This window comes from Schistocerca serialis, chromosome 7 (genome assembly GCF_023864345.2).
Source record: "Schistocerca serialis cubense isolate TAMUIC-IGC-003099 chromosome 7, iqSchSeri2.2, whole genome shotgun sequence".
Lineage (NCBI taxonomy): Eukaryota > Metazoa > Arthropoda > Insecta > Orthoptera > Acrididae > Schistocerca > Schistocerca serialis.
The window spans coordinates 70362421-70385765 of record NC_064644.1 but is presented as its reverse complement, the minus strand read 5'-3'; the positions used below and the strand labels follow the sequence as shown (position 1 = coordinate 70385765).

The 23345-nt window shown below is 42.6% G+C and overlaps 1 protein-coding gene across 1 annotated transcript in view; it reads right to left on the bottom strand.

Moving 5' to 3' along the window:
- Positions 1-21278, bottom strand: part of LOC126412481 (uncharacterized) — a 46620-nt gene extending 25342 nt beyond the window's left edge. The window contains exons 1-3 of the mRNA XM_050082101.1: positions 21260-21278; positions 10505-10615; positions 1710-1846 (exon numbers count right to left, since the gene is read on the bottom strand). Of these exons, the coding sequence (XP_049938058.1) occupies positions 1710-1846; positions 10505-10615 (248 nt within the window). The 5' untranslated portion in view covers positions 21260-21278. The remainder of the gene's footprint in view (positions 1-1709; positions 1847-10504; positions 10616-21259) is intronic.
- Positions 21279-23345: the final 2067 nt, after the last annotated feature.

The window sequence follows — 23345 nt, the reverse complement described above, 5'->3', positions numbered from 1 at the left end:
CAAGCTTTACATGATGGCATTTAAATTTTAAACATAAGCATACCTTGTTCCTTGTGAATGACACCATAGGGGTAGTCCCCAGGAAGGTAACTATTATGACAGGTTTCCCAGTATAGTACAAACAGCCGGCCGCGGTGGTCTCGTGGTTCTAGGCGCTCAGTCCGGAACCGCGCGACTGCTACGGTCGCAGGTTCGAATCCTGCCTCAGGCATGGATGTGTGTGATGTCCTTAGGTTAGTTAGGTTTCAGTAGTTCTACGTTCTAGGGGACTGATGACCAAAGATGTTAAGTCCCATAGTGCTCAGAGCCATTAGAACCATTTTTTTTAGTACAAACATTTTCGTCATTTATTTTCAGGATCTGAATTGATAACTGATACTGGTGCAAAGGTCTATACTTCACTTCTCTTTATGCCTAGTGATCGGGTCTCAATAAGGCACAAACAAAGCTTAGCTTAGTTAGCAATGGCTATAGGTGCTGGGTTTGAATCCAGGTCCAGAACGACGACGTTGGTCATGTCATTTATAATTCAAATTTGTGTACGCGTATCTGTTGATGTGTTACGAGAACAATGATATTACTGGTGATTTGCTGTTAATGTTGAGATTTCCGTTGAGTGCTTGTTGCCATTAATCGCGTTTTTTTACTGGTTCATCCAATATCCAGTTTCCAGAGCCACTCGCCGTTGAGCGACGTTCAGCACGTGGATGGAAAACATTTTCGAGAGCGAAATACCTTTTTCCATATGCCATACAGCTTTGTAACTCTATATATTGTCTCAAGTATATAATTTTGTCTAAGGATTACTGTACGATATACGTAAAATAATCCGTTTTCTCAGAACTTTTGGAATGTCACTTGTTGTAATTAAGGTTAGTTTATGAGTGTTATGGGGTGTCTCATCGCTAAGAACGTGTTTTCTAAAATATTTTGTATTACGATATTAGTTGACGCTTAGACTGACTACCATAAAGACCTTTGGTCACTAGTAGTCTCTTGTGGTACCCATTGTGTGTAGTCATATGGCTGTATCCCACAGGGTTTTGGTGTTTAGAGGACCTGCAACACAGCTATGTTATGTTGGTTGTATTCGGCAGTGACCCACATTTTTGCTGTCAAGTGTACATGTGCAAAATTGACAAAAAGGTAGCACTTAATAAGTTAAGAACGAGTTATTATGGTAAAGTGAAATTAAGTAAACTGTGAGGTAATGCAAATAAAAAACAATGCAATACACCAGGAAGGGAGGGGGAGGGAGACGTTGGAGACAGAAATAGAGAAAAATGGGGAGGGGGAGGAGAAGGAACCAGGAGGTGATCAGGTGGACGAATAGGGGGCGTGGAGAGAAGGGGAAGATGGCAAAAACATAAACAACTAAAAAACATCTCTGGTAAATTCTAAACGTCAACACCTCACGAAATGCTTTAACATCATAAAATATCGTCGTCTTGCTGGATACGTCAGCCTATTCCAGACTCTTCTCAATTTCCAGACACGAGGAGAACACAAAAATAAAGATCATGCAGGAGGCAGCGATATGTAGCGGGGTAAACAGAGTGTTGGACAAAAAGTGATTGACATTAATGTTTTCCGGGCGTACAGCTGTCTGCCTAAGTATGTTACGTTAAAGGGTAACTGCTCTGAATAGAGCGATGGCAGAAGCGTAAAATGACACGACTGCTGTGGAACACCAGAAAGCGGATACTTACAGAGGCAGGCTGCTGAAGGTGCCATTGATGTTCATCTCGTCGCTGCTGTCTCCCGGAGACTGTACCACAGTGAGGCATCCGAGCAGCGACGCACCGGGGATGTTGTACTGGTACTGCGCGTACCACGTCTTCTCCGCCTGTAAACGAGTGAAAAACTCCCCGGTTGTCATTCAAGCAATGACGTTCGTAGGAAAGCGAATATAATTTAAAGTAACATGTATCAATATACGATGATTAATTTATTAGAAGTACTCGTATGTGAAGTAATTTGCTATTTGTGGCTCTTTAGCTTGTAGTCGCTGCATGCCGTATATTACACCTAAATAACAGTTCTTGAGTCATCATTCTTCTGACTGGTTTAATGCGGCACGCCACGAATCCAATTTCCGCGCCAAACTTTTCACCATGCGTAGCAACTGCAGCCAACATACTCGATTACTCGCTGGATTTATTCCAGTTTCTATCTGCCTCTACAGTTTTGCCCTCTACAACTCCCCTTAGTAACATGGAAGTTATACTCTGTTGACATAACAGATGTACTGTCATCCTGTCCCTTCCATCATATGTTACTTTCCCCACCGATTCTGCGCAGAGCCTCCTCATTCCTTACCTTATCAGTCCACCTAATTTTCGACATTCTTCTCTAGCACCACATCTCAAAGGCTTGGGTTCTCTTCTGTTCCGGATTTCCCACAGCCCATGTCTCCCTGTCACACAGTTCTGTGCTCCAAACGTACGTTCTCAGAAACTTTTTCTCAGTTTAAGATCTATGTTTGATACTTGTAGACTTCTCTTGGACAGGAATACTCCTTTGGCACTGCTAGTTTCCTTTTTACGTCCACCTTGCTCCGGCCGTCATGGGTTAGTTTGTTGCCTAGGTACCAGAATTCCCCAACTTCGTGATCCCCAAATTTTGATGTTAAGTTTCTCGTTGTTCTCATTTATGTCGCTTCTCATTGCTTTCGTCCTCTTCGATTTACTCTCAATCCATATTTTGTGCTCACTAGACTGTTCATTCCATTCAACACATCCCGTAATTCTTCTTCACTTTCACTGAGTATAGCAATGTCATCAGCGAATCTTATCATCGATATACTTTCACCCTGAACTTTAATACCACTCTTGCTTCCCTCATTGCTACTTCAGTGTACATATTGAACATTAGGGGAAAAGACTAGACTCCTTCCCGTCCCCTACAACCTTCTCTATCCGAGCACTTCGTTCTTGGTCCTCCAGTCTTATTGTTCAATCTTGTTTCTTGTACAAATTGTCTTTCCCTACAGCTTATCTTTATATTTCTCATAATTTCAAACGTCTTGCAACATTTTACCATTCTCGAACGCTTTTGCCTGGTCGACAGATCCATTGAACGTGTCTTGATTTTTCTTCAGTCTTACACACATCAAAAAAGTTTTGCATCACCTCGGTTCCAAGAGTTCTCCATGTTGTACAGAAAATTGGAATGGAGATCAACATAAACATCATTTCCGCACTTTTATTGCTCATGACAACCACACATTGCATATTGTACCACCATACAGCGAGACCTTCTGAGGTGGTGGCCCAGATTCCTGTACACACCGGTACCTCTAACACCCAATACCACGTCTCTTGCATTGATGCATGCTTGTATTCGTCGTGGCATTCAATCCAAAAGTTCATCGAGGCATTGTTGGTCCAGGTTGTCCCACTCCTCAACGGCCATTCTTCGTATATCTCTCAGAGTGGTTGGTGGGTCACGTCATCCATAAACAACCCTTTTCAATTTATACCAGGCATGTTCGATAGGGTTCAGCTCTGAAGAACACGCTGGCCTCTCTAGTCGAGCGATGTCGTTATCCTGAAGGAAGTTATTCACAAGATGTGCACAAAGGGGGGTCGAATTGTCGTCGTCGAATATACTGCCGATATGGTTACACTATCGGTCGGAGGATGGTATTTACGTATCGTACAGCCGTTACGACGCCTTTTATGACCATCAACGGCGTACGTCGGCCCCACATAATGCCACCCCAAAACAGCAGGGATCCTCCACCTTGCTGCACTCGCTGGACAGTGTGTCTAAGGTGTTCACCTGGCATGGTTGCCTCCAAACACGTCTCCCATGATTGTCTGGTTGAAGGCATATATGACACTTATCGATGAAGAGAATGTCATGCTAATCCTGAACGGTGCATTCAGCATGCTGTTGGGCCCATCTGTGCCGCAATGCATGGTGTCGTGGTTGCAAAGATGGACCTCGCCATTGACATCGGGAGTGAAGTTGCACATAATGCAGCCTATTGCGCACAGTTTGAGTGGTAACACGTCGTCCTGTGGCCGCACGAGAAGCATTATTCAACATGGTGGCGTTGCTGTCAGGGTTCCTCCGAGCCATAATCCGTAGGTAGCAGTCATCCACTACTGTAGTAGCTCTTGGACGTCCTGGGTGAGGCATGTCATCGGCAGTTCCTGTCTCTCTGTATCTCCTCCATGTCCGAACAACATCGCTTTGGTTCACTTCGAGACGCCTGGACACCTCCCTTGTTGAGAGCCCTTCCTGGTACAAAGTAACAATGCGGACCCGATCTAACCGCGGTATTGACAATCTAGGCATGGTTGAACTACAGACAACAAGAGCCGTGTACCTCCTTCCTGGTGGAATGACTGGAACGGATCTGCTGTCGGATCCCTTCCGTTTAATAGGTGCTGCTCATGCATGGTTGTTTACATCTTTGGGCGGGTTTAGTGACATCTCTGAACAGTCAGAGGGACTGTGTCTGTGATGCAGTATCTACAGTCAACGTCTATCTTCAGGAGTTCTGGGAACCGGGGTCATGCAAAACTTTTTTGTTGTGTGTATTTCCATTATCAACTGCAACGTCAGAACTGCCTCTCTTGTGCCTTTCCCTTTCGTAAAACCAATTTTCTTTTCCAGTCTTCTGTATTTTATTCTTGTCAGTAAGTTGGATGCATGAGCTGTTAAGCTGATTGTGCTGTAAATCTCGCACTTGTAGGCGCTTGCAATCTTGAGAATTGTGTGGGTGATGTTTTGCCGAAAGTCTGGGTATATCGAAGGTCTCATCCATTCTACACACGAGCGTGAATAGTCATTTTATTGCCATTTCGCCCAAGGACTTTAGAAATTACTATGAAATATTATCTATTCCTTCTGCCTTATTTGATCGTCCAAACCTCTTTTCAATTCTGATTGTAATACTGGATCCGCTATCTCTTCCCCGTTGACTACTGTTTTCTCTTCTGTCGCGTCATCAGACAAATCTTTGCCATCTTAGAGGCCTTCAGTATATTCTTTCTACCTGTCTGCTCTCTCCTCTGCATTTAGCAACGGGACTCCCATTACACTCTTACTGTTACCGCCGCTGCTTTTAATTTCACCGAAGGTTTTTTTTTTTACTTTTCTATATGCTGGCTGAGTCTGTCCTTCCAACAATCATTTCTTTACATTTACATGTATCCTTGTAGCCTTAGCTTCCGTGAAGTTCCTATTTATTTCTTTTCTAAGTGACTTGTATTTCTGTATTCTTGAACATTTTTGCACTTCCTTCTTTCGTCGATCAACTGAAGTATTTATTCTGTTGCCCATAATTTCTTCGCAGTTACCTTCCTTGTACTTGCGGTTTTCTTTCCAGATTATGTGACTGCCCTTTTTAGAGATATCCAGTCCCCTTCAGCTTAACTGCCTACTGTGCTGTATTCATCATGGCAGTATGTATATTCACTTCCGTCTTCCGTATCCCACTTTCTTGAGCATTGATTCTTCCTGGCTAACTCTTAGGGTAGAAGGCATCAACCTAGTGTAAATTACTCTCGTAGTAACTCTTACTTATTTAGTCTGGACTACTGTAGCAAATTACTTCTTTAGTAATATACTCTTTTAGTAGCTGTTGAAGAGGTAAATTTCTATTTACTTCTTTAGTTGTAACTAAAATAGAAGCGCCTTTTTACTAAAGAAGTAAGCCGTTTCTGCACTCTGCTGGCACGTGCTTCACGTTCCCTCTCGGAAAATATTAACTGTCGACAGACATCATTGCATTACCTTTTGCGTAATTTATGTTCATTGCTATAATTTTAGAAGCTAGAAAGGATTATTAAATTGAATTATAAAAATTGGAAAGCGTAAATACTATTGTACCAATTAATGGTAAGATATGTGTATTATGAAAAAGAAACGTGCTATTAATGGGTGAATTTATTATTAACCCCGCCATCTACAGCTACCAACGTCCATTGTTGTTTGGTGACAGGTATTAATTTAAGTGGCAGTTTTGGATACGAGATGGCAGAAACATGGAGATAGCCAGGAAACGTCCAAAAACATACCAGAAAATAAAAGAGAGCGATTTGCTGAAATAATGCAAAAGAACATAAATACTATTGAATCTAGAAATCACGACATCAACATGTCGAAAAGGAAACAGGATTCCTGTAGAAAAATACACGTTGAGTACAACGCAGAATATGTTACGCAAATATCACAAGAGCAGCTTAAAGTAATTTGGAATGACATGAAAGCGAAAGCAAAAAATGAAAGCTAAATATAATGAGAACAATTTCAAACTGACGGTGGAGTAGGTGAGACGAAGATTGACGATATAAGCTAAATGGTTGTCGATATGATTCCTCAAGTTTTCGAGGGGATAGCTACACTTAACGACAATGACACATCTGAAGATAATGTGATACTTTCAAGCAACTTCGATGACGATAACTGCTCATAAGGCTGCAATGAAACTGCTAAAGGTCGAACTTTATCCCATAGTCATGGATAGAAGTTGGCCTGCATTCTCTGGTGTGAGCTTAGCAGAAGGTGCACCCAGAGGGAGGGATCATGCGATTGAAGTGAAGAGCCGAGAGTTGTTGAAAAAAGGTGACGAGCTTCATTCCTTAAAAATGTGTTTAGTACGAGAGGAATAAAATTAAATAGAAACACATAGAGCAATCATGGAAGAAGAGCAGAATCGTAAAATGGAAATTATGAATAAGTTCAAGAAAGTAATGGAGTAAAATTCAGACCCCAGTTCTTCATACAATCAGCTCGAGGAATGTAAGTTTTTGTGAATGAATTAGAAAATATTCACATGCATGAAACATCTTCTATTTCCTTGATAACTATTTCCAATGGTTAATATGTTCTTGTTTCTTGTAAGGCATAATATTTGTGTTTATCATTTCAGGAGCGGTACTAATTTTAGTTAATACCACATTCTAATATTTATCTGAATTTGTAATATTATAAACTAAGCCCGTTTTCTAGAAATAATCGAAACATTGTATGACTCTGTATACTCAGTTAAGAAATAAAATGAGAATGTTAATCCCCTAGCAAAAAATAAAAACAGAAAAAACAGTATAACTATAAAATTACACATAAATAATATAAATCACTTTTCTCTCCAGTAGTGACAATACGTTGGCTTATTTATTAATTTAAGAAGGGAAAGTATTTACACTAACTTCTAATTTTACGAGCAAACTAGGTACAATTTTAAATACAGTAATTATGTATCATAGATCTTCTGGCAGCTGGGCCTGCAGCATTTGCTTCTGGCTGAATTGCATATTGTTCGATGTCATACACCTCCACAGCATCAGGATGAAACACATCTCTAACTTCTATTCCATAGCTGTGTAGAACTGCAGCAGCCACAATATCATTCCCACACTTGTTTGATTTAAATAGCATTGTTTAGTGATAATTTGGAAACGTTGCTTCCAAACACCGAACGCTCGCTCTATTACACACCTGGTAGCAATATGGGCTCTATTGCAGCGCCGTTCGGCTCCTGTTTGGGCTCGGAACACAGGCGTCGTAAGATGTTTGGAGAGAGCATACCAATATCTCCAACAAGGAACCCATCACATTGTCCATTTTCCAATCCTACAGCAACTCTACTATTGTCCCAAATGCGTGCATCATGCGTGGAACTCGGACAACGATCTACCACGTTCAAAATCTTCTTATTGGCACCACAGATGATTTCTGTATTGATAGGAAAAAAATTCTTGCAGTTTCTGTATAGTTCTGCTTGTGCTTCAGAAGAACAAAGTATGGGTATAAGTACACTATCTACGGCTCCTATAACACCTGGGAATTCGCCAGTTCGATAGAATTCCCTTTTGTTCTTCGATATATTTTCTTGGCTCTGTGGCATGGACACTTACAGTGGCTTTAAGGCAATTAAACTGTTTATTGCACTATTAAAAGCTTTTCCAGCTGTAGTACAATGGATATTAATGAGATCCCCTGCTACTATTTGATAAGTATTTGTGCGAAAGATTCGCAGTTCACAAAGAAGTTGCAGCATAGGAGACAAATCACAGTTGCTGTCAGTGTTATGCTGCAGTAACGGCTCCAGCAAACCGAGCAGCATCTCAAAAGATTCCTTACGAAACCCAAACCCCTCTTTGAAATCACTGCCTCTATACGTCACAAACTGGTCTCTTCTCTTCATTACTACTCTCGTTCTTGGGATGGTTCACCTCTTCCTCCATCTCCATATATTCTTCGTAGTCCAGTCAATACAGAGAATTCGATATTTAAAACACAGAACTTAAAGATCGCACCTAACTCTCTTACTTTACTCCTACTACTGCGTAGGAGTAAATTTTGGCCCTATTTCCTCCTCATGTTACTAACGCAGTAGCGTACTCTTAAATGGTGCTCTCCACCAGTAATGGAGTAAATAAGTTTACTTCCGAAGCAAATGACAAATTTATTCATGGAGTAATTTACTCCTTTAGTTCAGTACTATCGACTAGAAGTCGCCGATTTCCATCTCTCTTTGTAACTTACTAATTGGTTTCACTTACTCCTGGTTGGTGCTCGCCACCCTCAAACTTCAGCCTACTTTTCATACCGAGTTAGATGGCGCAGTCGTTAGCACGCTGGACTCACATTCAGGACTACAATGATTCAAACCCGTGTCCGGCCAACCGGGTTTAGGTTTTCCTTCATTTCCCTAAATCGCTTTAAGCAAATGCCCTGACGGTTCCTCTGAAAGGACAAGGTCGACTTCCTTCCCCATCCTTCCCTAATTCAATGGGACTGATGACCTCGCTATTTGGTCCCCTCCCACAAATCAACTAACTAAAGAACCTACTCTTCATCATTATTAAATTGCTATTGGGGTGTATATCTGCTGCTTGGTAAGCCTTACAATCCAGTATCTGATTTCCGAATCTCTGCCGGACCATCATGTAATCTTACTAGAATGTTTCCGTATCTCCCAGCCTTTTCCAAGTGTGCGTCTTCCTCTTGTGATTCTTAAACAGAGTATTCGCTATTACTCATTGGTATTTATTGCGTAACACAATTAGTCGTTCTCCTCTATCGTCCCTCCTGCCAAGCCCATATTCTTCTTTTTTCTTCTCCTTTCCATACAACTGCATTGCATTCCACCATGACTACTAGATTTTCATCTCTATTTGCGTAATGAAATGCCCGTTCACTACCCTCATATCCTTTCTCTGTCGGTTCATCCGCTGCTTGCGACGTTGGTATGTACACCTGAACTGTTGCTGTCGCTGTTCGTTTGCCGTCGATTCTGATGAGTACAACACGACCACTGAACTGTTCACAGTAACCCACTTTCTCCCCTTTCTTCCTATTCATAATGAATCTTACTCTCGTTATATGATTTTCTGCTGCTGTTGGTATTATCCTATGTTCATATATCCAGAAGTCTTTGTCTTCTTTCCATTTCGCTTCAGTGCCCCCCGCCCCCCTCCCCCCTATCTAGATTAAGCCTCTGCAGTTTTCAGATTTTCTAACTTCCCTACTTCTCTACCACTTTCATACTTCTGACTTTCCACGCCACGGTTCGTAGAATGTTACCCTATCGTTGGTTATTCGGTCTTTTCCTCATGGTCACCTGCCCTACTGCAGCCCCTCCAGGCGTTCCGAATACGGGACTAGTCCGGCGTCTTTTGCCTATGAAGAGATCATCATGACACATTTTTTCCAATTAACGGTCATGTGACATGTGGATACACATTATGTGTGTTTAATGCAGTGGTTTCCATTGCAATCTGCATCTTCATGCCGTTGATCATTGCTGACTCTTCTGCCTTTAGGGACAGCTTCCCACCCCAACAGCAAGAGAGTGCTGTGAACCTCTTTCGGTTCCTTCGTCCTCTTTGACAAGGCCGTTGGCAGAACAAGGGTGACTTCGTATTCCGGAAGACATCGGCTGCCGTTGCTGGTGATTTTTATTCAAAATTTAAGCAGAGTGGCGAGGTTCAAACCTGGCACTGAGGCAGTTCTAACCCTACAGTAGACCACATGTGGAACAACCATCTAAACAATATATGACACGGCTCTTTCAGTCTACAAACGCCAGTTCTAGCATAACGATGTTGACTAATTCCGAAATCCATGACATGTATCTAACAATACTACACCCACGACTTACAATGTTTCATTATTTTATATAAGTCCATAAGTTCGAGGTATATTTCTGCATTCCATACACAGTGGTGCTTAGATCAGTTTTATGGGTCAAAGCATCATCATGTGAGATAATATTAAATTACAAGTAACAAATCCCACAACCTTTTTCCAATAGACAATTTTGTTCAATGGTATGCATCCAGCACATAATAACTAGGCGTCTGGAATTTTCTTTAGCTCTATTTGCATTCCTGTCTGAGGCTGAATCTGTTGGTTTGCTTTGGTAATTCGTTTGTCACGTTTATGACTCAAACCACTGTCTATAGGTCGGAAGACAGGATAAAAACAGTTCACTTTACTGAGAGCATCCATCTTACTCCGTTACACTTTCTCCAGAGCTTACCGTGGTGATGTTGAGGCTCTCAGTGGAGGCATCAGGCAGGTTGCAGAAGAGGTCGTTGAGGAACGAACCCTCAGCCAGCAGAGGCAGCAGCAGCAGCACACCCAGGAACATCTGCAGCCAAGTTCAGGATTTTTTGTTACACAAATGCAGTCGTGCAGCAAGCTCACAGCGACTTTAATGTCACAGCCTTCTTTGCTTAAAAGACCACTAAAATCATTAATTTTAAGGGAGACTAAGCTCCATACGAAGCTTTACTGCAGTTATACTCTCGGGCCATTGCTATGCCTTCACTAGTAACTACTGAAACGTCTCTCACTTTTTTCCGATTTCAAGTCGTGTTGCTGTAACATCTACAGTGGTATGGAGTTACAGTGGATTCCTTCGACATCTTCTCCACAAAATGTACGTACTTAAAGAGTGGAAAGCAGCACCGGTCTCACCAGTACTCAGGAAAGGACCTAGCAGTAATCCGCTGACCCATATCACTGACGTCGATTCGCTGTAGGGTTATTGGACAAATATCTTATTCGGACAGTATCTTGAAGAAAATGAATGATTGACACATTTATTAAAGAAAACTAGCTGAGTACCTGGCGTTATTTCAATCATTTATCAGTTCATTTCCTCTTTACCCCTCTCTATCTCCTCCTTCACCTTCATCTTCAGCATTGCCTCTCTGTGTCCATCTCCTCCACCCCTCTCCACTCTGTCCATTTCCATCTGCCTCTCCCTCTGTCCATCACCTCCTCCCTCTCTGTCAATCTGCTCCTCCCCCTCTGTCCATCTGCTCCTTCTCCCTCTGTCACTAGCCTCTTTCCTTCTCTAATTCCAACTCCCCCTCACCATCTCTTTGTCAATCTTCTCCTCTCCTCTTTCTGCCCAACTCCTTCCGCTCTCCATCTACTCACTTTTTCTTTCTATATCTGCCTTCTTCTCTCCCCTCTCCATGTCCATTTCCTCTCCTTTCTCTGTCCATTTGTTCCTCCTCCTCGGTCTGTTAATCTCATCCTCTCCCTCTCTCTGCCTGTCTTTTCCTCCCCCCCCTTTCTATTTCCTCATCTTTTCTTTCTCTATCCAACTCCTCCTCTTCCCTCTCTTTGTCCATCTCCTCCTCGTCCTAACCATACTCATCTCCTCCTTCCCCCTGTCTGTCCATCTCCACGTCCTCCCTTCTCTCACCCCAACAGGAGGCTGGTAGTTTTTCCCCATAAAGTATTTCTTTCCAGATCCTAACTACTACGTGTACCAAATTCTACTGAAATCGTTCAAGGTGTTTCGCATGAGCTTTTTACCCATGGCTTTGCCCTCACACGCTCATGCCAAATATGTCAAATATACTTCACATACTTAACATATATTAGGCGTGACTACGAAGTCTTTCGCGACGGAGTCCTTGCATAAAAAGTTCTCGGTTTACTTGCCGCGTCAAATTTGGATAAAATCCCAAGCTTTCGACACACTTTGACGACCACCTCTTTATGAAATGACTGACGGAACAGCCATGGGTTCTCCACTGTCACCAGCCAGAGCTAACTTTTTCACCGAGTATTTCGAAGAACGAGCGCTGAACAGTGCTCCCTTACGTCCATCCTGTTTCTTCAGGTATGTTGACGATACGTTTTTAATCTGGCCACATGGCAATGAGGCACTGCAACAGTTTGTTGATCATTTGAATGGTATACACCAGAACATAAGATTTACAGTGGAGGTGGAGAAGGATGGGAAGTTATCCTTCTTAGATGTGCTGGTGGTGCGAAAATCAGATGGGCGTCTCGGACATTCTGTGTACAGAAAACCGACGCATACAGATTTATATCTAAACGCGCGTAGTTTTCACCACCCAGCTCAGAAGAGAGCTATGCTGAATATCTTGGTACACAGAGCAAGGACTATTTCGGACAAGAATCGTATCGGCTCCGATATTAACCATCTGACGACGGTATTAAGAAAAACTGGATATTCTAATCGTGATATCAGATCTACTCTGGCGAATAAACCTAGGAAGGATACTGTTCGAACAGATCAAGAGGACCAACACATCGCGTGGCTACCATTCTGCAGTGCAACGACCAGCAAGATCGCCAGAGTCCTCGGCCTGCAGGGAATCAGACCAGTCTTCCGGCCACCCAGGAAGATTTAGGAAATGTTGCGACCCGTGAAAGGTAATCTCGGCCTGAGAGTACCGGGAATTTACAGCATTCCTTGCGAGTGTGGCAAAAATTATGTGGGCCAGTCTATAACAACTGTTGCCGATCGCTGTGTGGAACATCAGCGTCACCTGAAGTACAGGTATCTAGAAAAAATCAGCGGTGGCTGAGCACAGTTTGTTAAATAAACATAAGATTTTATTCGATGAAACAAAATTACTTGCTCACGCTTCAAACTATTGGGACTTTGTCATCAGGGAAGCAGTTGAAATTAGACTCTGTGAAAATAATTTCAGTAGAGACTCCGGTTATGCACTCAGCAATGCATGGAAGCGCGCAATTGACAAAGAAAAAGCGCAGAGGGAGACTTCTTACATTCCTGGAAGTTCTCCGCCTGTTGCGATGGATGGCGCTGCAAGCAACGCTGGATAAAGCGCGCAAACAGAATCTATGAACATAGAGGCCGCCACCTCCGTACTCGTCTTTTCACCGTGACGTCATCCAGCCAATGAGAAGCCGTCCACTACTTATAAAATCGGAAACGTCACCGGTCCACGACAGTCAGTTTTACTACGGAGGTAGTCATCGAAAGCTTGGGATTTTATCCCAATTTGACGCGGCAAGTAAACCGAGAACTTTTTATACATATATCATGCGTATATGTACACTTATTTCACGTGTAGGTCTAGCGGTTTTCGCCCTATAGTTTGATTTCTACACTGTTCAATGTTTATGGCGTCGTATATTTTGAACTATGTGCTGTACGATGATATAATATTCCAGTTACATGCACTGGTATATGTGCCTACAATGTGCGTAATGCGTTGTGAATAGGATTAGTAGTAAAAAAAGATAATAGATTAAAACTTCATACGTCATTCCAGAGTTTTTCACTTATCTCAGTATTTGCTGTTGCATCCCTTGAAGTATGTCTCGGACAAATATGTATTTTTGTAGGTACATGCAACAGCAGATGTGCGTACTGTTTGCGAAAAGTGTTGCGAGTAGAATTGGTAGCAACGTAGCAGTAAATGTAAACCTCTTGCATGTTGCGGTAGTTCCTTACTCATCTCATTGTTTACGACATCATATCTCCTGAACTAAGTGTCGTGCAATTATAAAATTTTCCTGGGACATTCAATGGTACATATGAATGCTGTGTGCAAAATGTGTCACGAATATAGTTAGTAATAAAGAAGCAATAAATTGATTGTCATGCTACATGTAGCAGTGCTACTGCAAGAGCAGCGAAAATGGGATAAGCTATAAACTTTCCTTCTTTCATCATTTTGTGGGGCGAGAAAAAGTTTCGCAAAGGTTTTAAATTGTGTGATACTAGATGACTAAAATAAGGGTGTTCATGCGTCGTGGCCTACACTGATTTTTCACCGCCACCTCTTTGGTAGACGTGTGATACTTACCCCCACAGTGATTCTTACCAGACAGTACGTGATATGTGTAGCAAGTTACGTTGAAGTCGGTCCAGTGATCTGGGAGGAGATGTGAACTACACATACGCACGTACATTCATTTTTATAATATATATAGATATCATTCTTGTGAAACACAAATAGCTCTTAATTTGCCGAAGTACACTACTGGCCATTAAAATTGCTACATCACGAAGATGACGTGCTACAGACGCGATATTTTAACCGGCAGGAAGAAGATGCTGTGATATGCAAATGATTAGCTTTTCAGAGCATTCACACAAGGTTGGCGCCGGTGGCGACACATACAACATGCTGACATGAGGAAAGTTTCCAACCGATTTCTCATACACAAACACGTTCTTGTAATGCCTCGTGTAAGAAGGAGAAATGCGTACCATCACGTTTCCGACTTTCTTTGATAAAGGTCGGATTGAAGCCTATCGCGATTGCGGTTTATAGTATCGCGACATTGCTGCTCGCGTTGGTCGAGATCCAATGACTGTCAGCAGAATATGGAATCGGTGGGTTCAGGACAGTAATAGGGAACGCCGTGCTGGATCCCAACGGCCTCGTATCACTAGCAGTCGAGATGAAGACATCTTATCCGCATGGCTGTAACGGATCGTGCAGCCACGTCTCGATCCCTGAGTCAACAGATGGGGACATTTGCAAGACAACGACCATCTGCACGAACAGTTCGACAACGTTTGCAGCAGCATGGATTATCAGGTCGGACATCATGGCTGCGGTTAACCTTGACGCTGCATCACAGACAGGAGCGCCTGCGATGGTGTACTCAACGCAGTACCTGGATTCACGAATGGCAAAATGTCATTTTTTCGGATGAATCCAGGTACTGTTTACAGCATCATGATCGTCGCATCCGTGTTTGGCGACATCACGGTGAACGCACATTGGAAGCGTGTATTCGTCATCGCCACACTGCCGTATCACCCAGCGTGACGGTACGGGATACCATTGGTTGCACGTCTCGGTCACCTCTTATTCGCAGTGATGGCACTTTGAATAGTGGACGTTTCATTTCAGATGTATTACGACCCGTGGCTCTACCCTTCATTCGATCCTTGCGAAACCCTACATTTCAGCAGGATAATGCACGAACGCATGTTGCAGGTCCTGTACGGGCCTTTCTGGATACGGAAAATGTTCGACTGCTGCCCTGGCTAGCACATTGTCCAGATCTCTCACCAACTGAAAACGTCTGGTCAATGGTGGCCGAGCAACTGGCTCGTCACAATACGCCAGTTACTACTGTTGATGAGCTGTGGTATCTTGTTGTTGTTGCATGGGCAGCTGTACCTGTACACGCCTTCCAAGCTCTGTTTGACTCAATTTCCAGGCGTATCATGGCCGTTATTACGGCCAGAGGTGTTTGTTCTGGGTACTGATTTCTCAGGATCTATGCATCCAAATTGCGTGAAAGTGTAATCACGTGTCAGTTCTAGTATAATATATTTGTCCAATATTTCTTCTTGGTGTAGCAATTTTAATGGCCAGTATTGCATATAGATAACGTACTTGTGAACCACCAATAGCTCTTTATTCACACGAAGTAATTAGTGCTATCCATAGGGGATTTCAAATTGATTTCAGGTTTCTAGATTTCCAGAAGGCTATTGACAGCGTTTCTCAGAAACCGCTTCTAATTAAACTGCGTGCCTATGGAATATCGTCTCAGTTGTGCGAATGGATTCGTGATTACCTGTCAGAAGGGTCTCAGTTCGTAGTAATAGACGGAACGTCATCGAATAAAGCGGAAGTAATGTCTGACATTCCCCAAGGAACTGTTATACATAGAACCTATGCCGTTCAAATTAGGTATAAACGATTTAGGAGACAATGTGAGAAGCCTTCCTAGATTGTTTTAGACGATACTGTTATTTACCATACAGTAAAGTCATCAGAAGATGAAAACCAATTGAAAAATGATTTAGACAAGATATTTGTATGGTGCGAAAAGTGGCAATTGACTCTAAATAATGAAAAATATGAGGTCATCTACATGAGTAGGCCTACTAAAAGGAATCCACCAAAATGCAGCTTACGCGATAAATTACACAAATCTAAAGGCTCTATCTTCAACTTATTACCTTAGCATTAAAATTACGAGCAACTTAAATTAGAACTACCACACAGCTAAAGTTGTGGGAAGGACTAACTGAAGACTGTGCTATATTTTTAGACTAGCTTAAGCAACTGCAATTGAAATGCGAAAGCAACTGACTACTACAAATGAAAAATTTGGTTCCTGCAGCATGGCAGAATACTGTTCGAGTCAAAAATTGATAAATAGGTAGCAAACACAGTGGGAAATCTGTTACGAAGAAAGTGTATCTCGTGGCTGACTAGACATCTTAAGCCGTCGGCACACGGGACGCGTTTATTGACGTGATTTTGCACTCTCTCCAGCGGTGGTTGTCGCACGTATTTGACTCGCAAACCATACAGTTAGTTCACAAAAATTGAAGTGAGTAGAATTCCTACGTTAGCTCTGTTAAAACGAACATTTCCTTTCCTGACCGTATGGTAGTACCGTTGTTCTCTCTGTGGCACATATAAATAAAAACTTTAACGTCCGTGAACATGTAATTAGATAAAAATGGAAGATCCGTGTCCACTCAGGAAAGCCGTCAGCTTCATCAAATCACTGTCATTCCTGACAGAGAACGCACTTCTATTCACACAACATCAATTATTACAGAAATTATTTCTAGTGGTTTCATGTGAAACTCTCACAACGTTTCGGGAAACACGAAGGTGAAAAAACAAACAAATAAATAAAATTCGACCTACCGGGACGAGAACCGTCATCCGATTTCATTTTATTAGCTTTTTATTTACTACGGTATGCTGCAAGTCGTCTCTAAACATCTCTCTTTACCTTTAATTTTGTTCCCGAAATGTTATTGAGAATTGTATAACAAATCATAATAAGGACGACATGTTTTCATGAAACTAAAATGGGTCATCGTCTTAAAAGGGCTTATTCTCATTACATACGAGTTGAGAATAAGTAAATGTGAAAATTCTTTAACTACCAATATGACATTTCCGGTCATTCTGTTACAACAAATCGTATCAAGAACGATACGTCGTCGACACATCAGCGTGCTGGTGACTAGAAACAGCATATATTCGTAGGGTGTAACGTGTATCGAATATGAGCTTCTTCTGAACACGACAGGTATAGTATGACGTCTTGCTTTCTGCTCGTGACGTAGGGAGCGTTCTTGCTTACTGTTGGTTCTACTTTACATGGGACACTGCCGAAATACCGCAGAACTTGTTTTGTGTTTCACTTTACGAAGTGGCATCTCAACCAGAAATAGCAGGTTCAAATGGTTCAAATGGCTCTGAGCACTATGCGACTTAACTTCTGAGGTCATCAGTCGCCTAGAACTTAGAACTAATTAAACCTAACTAACCTAAGGACATCACACACATCCATGCCCGAGGCAGGATTCGAACCTGCGACCGTAGCGGTCACGCGGTTCCAGACTGAAGCGCCTTTAACCGCACGGCCACACCGGCCGGCCAGAAATAGCAGGAAGTGACGTCAAAAAACAAGTAGAGCTTCGCGTCAACGTTACCTAACTTTTTCCGTGTGTCGACAGCTTTTAGGGATAGGTTCAACCCTCTAGTTATAGAGGACTTTCTTCTCAAACGCACAAGGAAGGCTCTGCTTAAGTGGGTGTGAGTGGCGTTTGACGTTTGCTTTGTATGATTATGAGAGAAGGGAGTGAATGAACTTCAGTGCCAGCACGCAGCCTATGCCTCTCGAACAGCACCAAGGGGAACGCCGAGCTTGAAGTCTTCACTGCTACGTTTATCCACAGTACAGTTTGTGGACGACTTAAACCAAACGCCGGAAACCAATATTCTCTGACGAGATTACGCGTTAAATCCTGAATCGCTTTTACTAGCAGAGTCAAATATCAGTTTCCAATAGCTGTTTCGCACGAATGACCTCTGAAAATCAGCTCTTTCGGTTTAAAAGTTACTCAGAACGATGAGTGTTTATCTTCAAAAAATGGCTCTGAGCACTATGGGACTTAACATCTGAGGTCATCAGTCCCCTAGAACTTAGAACTACTTAAACCTAACTAACCTAAGGACATCACACACATCCATGCCCGCGGCAGGATTCGAACCTGCGACCGTAGCGGTCTCGCGGTTCCAGACTGTAGCGCCTAGAACCGCACGGCCACTCCGGCCGGCGCGTTTATCTTCAAGTTAAATGTAAGAGGAGGATAATTTCTTGCTCAGAGCGATATTTCGTCATTCCCTTCGATGGAGACGAAGTCGCTGCGGTTAATCAAAAACGGTAAGCGTTTACATGGGAGCGAATTTTGATTGTGGGAGAGATAATCCTGCGGCAAATATTGCATTTGTGACATCTGTATTGGAGTCTTTATATGACCACCCAGAAGCGGTACTGGACACTGATTTACGAAAAAAGGATTTGCGAACAGCGTCTGAACATGTAAATCGATAGCGCCAAGAGTCGTGACCCAGTGATGTGGTGCTGAGAGATTTGGAATTTAACCGAGAGCACTGACACTAAGGCATGTATGCGGAAACTTAACGTACAGCCTCTTCTCTCTATGCTGGCCAAATATGGTGGGGACAATTTTCATACAGAACTAAGATTCAAATCAGGTAGCTGCGGCGTGCGTTAGCGACCTCTGCTACGGAAGTGGGAAATATAAAAGTGTCATAAACAAGCGGAAAAATGCTCCTATCGGAGCACAAAAAAGGCGAACACGTTCCTGTTCATTTAAAAGATTGTGACTGAAAAGTGGGGTACCAGCTGCCTCTTTCTACCATCCTCAGCGTCTTAAAAAGTTTTCCCAAAATTTTGGTATTCCAACTTGTACGCGCTGTTTTTAACATCCGACTCTGCTCTCACTTCCACAAGGTCCCCTAGCTGTAACTTGCTCATACCCACTAGTCCAGAGCTGTAAGTCTCTCATACCCACCCACCACTACTTTCCCACTCCCTCTCACTCGTTCAGCTCAACTCGTTATCTCTTTGTGTCACTGTCCCCTGCATCACAGTCATAGTCTCCTTCGTTGTTCCTACTGCTACAGTTTCCTCTCACTGTAGCTGTCTCCCTCTTGCTCTCTCTTACTACTAAAATCTCGTTCATTCCTTGCTTCCCGCTGCTGCTATCTCTTCTCATTGTCACTATCTTCCTGTTCCTCGTTGTCACTGTTATTCGTCTCCCATTGGCACTGTCTCCTTCACTTTTTTTCCTAGCGCTATTCTCTGACTGTCAACTGTGTCCTACTGCCACTGCGTCCCTCTATTTCTTTCACACAGCGATTGCCTCCTTCGCTCTTTCTCTACCACAACCACTGTCTATTATCATCCAGTATGCTACATCCGCGGACCTAACCGAATCACCGGCACCCTGCCGTCGATCAGCCCGGCCGCACTTGCGCGGTGGTCGGCCTTAGCTTCACGTCGCGGCCGCCGGAGGTTCTTGGCGTTATCTCCGGCTGAAGACGTCGCGCCATTCAATGGTTCCTGCCTGAAGCTCCCTCTATGGCCACAAGATATAACGGGAGCACAGACCTGACGATGACCAGTCGCTCTTGCTCGCTAGCTGTGTTAATATCGAAGTGATATTGTATAGATCTTATATGACAACCTTGGGCTTAGAACTTAGTTACGATTTGGATTGCACTGTGGATTTGTGACTTGTATTGTGAACCTAATTACGTAGCTACTTGCTATGAGAGCAGTAGTCGGTGCCTGCTTCAGTATGGAGAATAAAGATAAGTAATCTTCCTGATCGCTGGCGCCTCACTTTGAGACTAATCTTTTCTCGGCCATGAGATCTTGCGTCACACCCCGGTCACGTCCTGTTACCAATTCCAACTTACGTTTGCCACTCCACTTAGACATAAAGCAGTACACATTACTTTCCCTCTCTTTTCCACTACCTGTTCCTCCCTCAACATAAAAAAGCGCGAATGCGTTCGCGTGCCAGAGCTTTCGGAAATTTTTTATAGAAACAGAGCAATGTGGAATGAAACAGTTGGTACCCAACTCTCTTGTAATAAACATGAGCATATTCGCCTTTCCTGTGTTCCGACAGGAACATTTTCCACTGGTTCCCTTCTTTTCCCTGATACAGCACGGCATGTCACTCATATGGAAGAACTCCATGAATCAGTAAAATTTTGATAGCTTACTTATGTGAAATAGAAATAACGCAAAACTATATAATCTTACAGCTCAGACCGGATTTTATGTGCACAATAATTTTGCATGTACTTCAGTACTACATCATCATAGTGTTCTCAGAACACTTCTGACGGTAACGGGGACACTGTAGAGAGTATTTCTCCGTGGTACGTCACTTTATAAACTACGACTACGTTTTCCCCCCCCACCGGATTGTACGTGCGTATTTTATGTATCAAGTAGGGTCACTTTGAACCTCTGTATCTCAGAAAAGAAACAGTTTTAGAAGCTGTTCGAGATAGGGAACTCAGGATTATATCGTAAAAATTTTATCCATTCGCTGCGCATACCTGTCTTTGAATCCTCGGCGCGGTTTTGATACCCAAAAACCATGTTTTTCGTGTTTTTCTCGGGAACTGCCTATGAACTAAACAGTGCTTCCATAAGCCCCATATGATGCACCAGAAACCACAACTAACGCAAAAATTTCAGCCATTTGCTGTGCATAGCCATCCTTGAATCCTCGGCGCGGTTGTGGTACCCGAAAATCATGTTTTTCGGGTTTTCTCAGGAATCGCCTATGAACTAAATAATGTCTCCATAAGCCTCATAAGGCGCGGCGGAGACCACGTCTAATGCAAAAGAGAATCAACCGATTTGCTCCATTCCCCTAAACTGGAGAAGAAGACTGTTACACTCAAAATTGAACCGTGTACTGTAGGATACTTACGGTAAGACGAGTATACAAATGGTCCCTAGCACAAGCGCTATCCAGAACGCTCTATCCTACCTTTCTGTCACCAAGAGAATTCGAGCTATGAGCCACCGAAAATCTCATTTTTATGCGTGGCGTTTTGGAACATATCAGGAGCAATGCTGTCGCATGCGTACCGATTATTTGTGCACTATTCCGGGAAGCTGGTAGAGTGCATGAGGCAGACAGTGGCAGACAAGTACTTACTTTTAGTGATTGGGCGTTGTTCTGTGCTTGACAGGGTGCGAGGGTTCTCTTTTATACAGTAGTATTCAAGGTCGGTGTGATGCTCCATATGTGCGGCGCATGTAGACAAGCTGTCAAAACAAGGCCAAGCGATTTGCAGTTGTTTCACAGACACCGTTACACACGGGACAAAGCCGCTTCCGTTGTTTGCCTGGCTCACAGTCTTAGGGTTACCATATCTTCATGATCAAACACTGAGGGAAATCAGATAATGTGATTTATCTGACTTTTTTTTTCATTTCCTTGAATCCGTTTTAGGATTTTTTTTACCTATAATTCTGTAGTAGTACTAAACACACGTTACATTTCTCATGTCGTACACCACAATCAACAACGAGTTTGAAAGAGCTTATTCCGCTCATTCGTCTACTGAACATTTAGCCGAGAAAATATTAACTCTACGGCTGTTTTATGTACAGGTATGGCAAAACAGTACTGTACCATTTTCAAGCAATTCAGTGCAAGCAACACTCATGTATTGGTACCATTTCTCAGCGACACTTTTCCGTGTCAAACTTTTATTGCGGCGTGGCTTGTTAAAAATGAACCGTAAATGTTTGATCACTTTCTCTCGTCGCACTGTGCACTACAAAAGTTCCACGTACACTTGACAGCAAAAAAAAAAAAAATGGGTCACTGCCGAATACGACCAACATAACGTAGCTGTGTTGCAGGTCCTCTAAACACCAAAACCCTGTGGAGTACAGTCGTTTGACTACACACAATGGGTACCCCTAGAGACTACTAGAGACCAAAGGTCTTTATGGCAGTCAGTCTAAGCATCAATAGATATCGTCATACAAAACATATTAGAAAACGCATTCATAGCGATGATACACCCCATAACACTCATAAACTAACTTTAATTACAACAAGTGACATTCCAAAAGTTCCGAGAAAACGGATTATTTTCCATATATCATACAGTAATCTTTAGTCAAAATTAAATACTTGAGACAATATATGGAATTACAAAGCTGTACAGCAATTGGAAAAAACGTTTTTCGCTCTCGAAAAGGTTTTCCATCCACGTGCTGAACGTCGCTCAACGGCGAGTGGCTCTGGAAACTGGATATGGGACGAACCAGTAAAAAAAAAACGCGACTAACGGCAACAAACACTCTACGGAAATCTCAACATTAACAGCGAATCACCAGCAATATCATTCTTCTCGTAACACATCAACAGCTACGTGTACACAAATTTGAACTTTAAATGGCCTGACCAACGTCGTCGTTCTGGATCTGGATTCAAACCCAGCACCTATAGCCATTGCTAACTAAGCTAAGCTTTGTTTGTGCCTTATTGAGACCTGATAACTAGGCATAAAGAGGCGTGAAGTATAGACGTTTGCACTAGTATCAGTTATCAATTCAGATCCTGAAAACAAATCACGAAAATGTTTGTACTAAACTGGGAATCCTGTCATAACAGTTACCTTCCTGGGAACTACCCCCAACGACGTTTAATATGGTGTCATTCACAAGCAACAAGGCATGCTCATCTGTAAAATTGAAATTCCATGATGTAAAGCTTGCGACAGGGATGCGAACCCAGCACCTAATCGGATTGTTAACGAAGTACGTAAAATCAGAAGTTAAATATCAAATGTTTTCACCAATAGCGAGATGTTGGAACCTTAAATGACGATAGAATTGTTTTTGCCTGACTAGGATCCGAACCCGGCATCTAGCGCCGTCGTTTTTTAGCCAGGATTAGACGATAAATAGCTATTGTTGGTTCACCAGTAGCGAGATGTGCGCATGTTTACCTAGACATCAGGCGACGAAATGTTCTGTGCTGAATTGAATTCAAACCCAGCACACGTGGTCATGAAGACACTTTTACTATCAAATTCTTTTTCAATAACAGATCTTGTAATGTTGTGATAAAGAGCTCATCATGTGGCTGTGAGTTGAAACGAACACGTAACAGCTGACAACGCACGAAGAGACGTTGAAAATACAATTATTTTTCACTGGTAGTTCGGAGTGCACATGCTAGGGCTTGAAATGAAATAATGAATATTTAATGCTGATCAGGATTC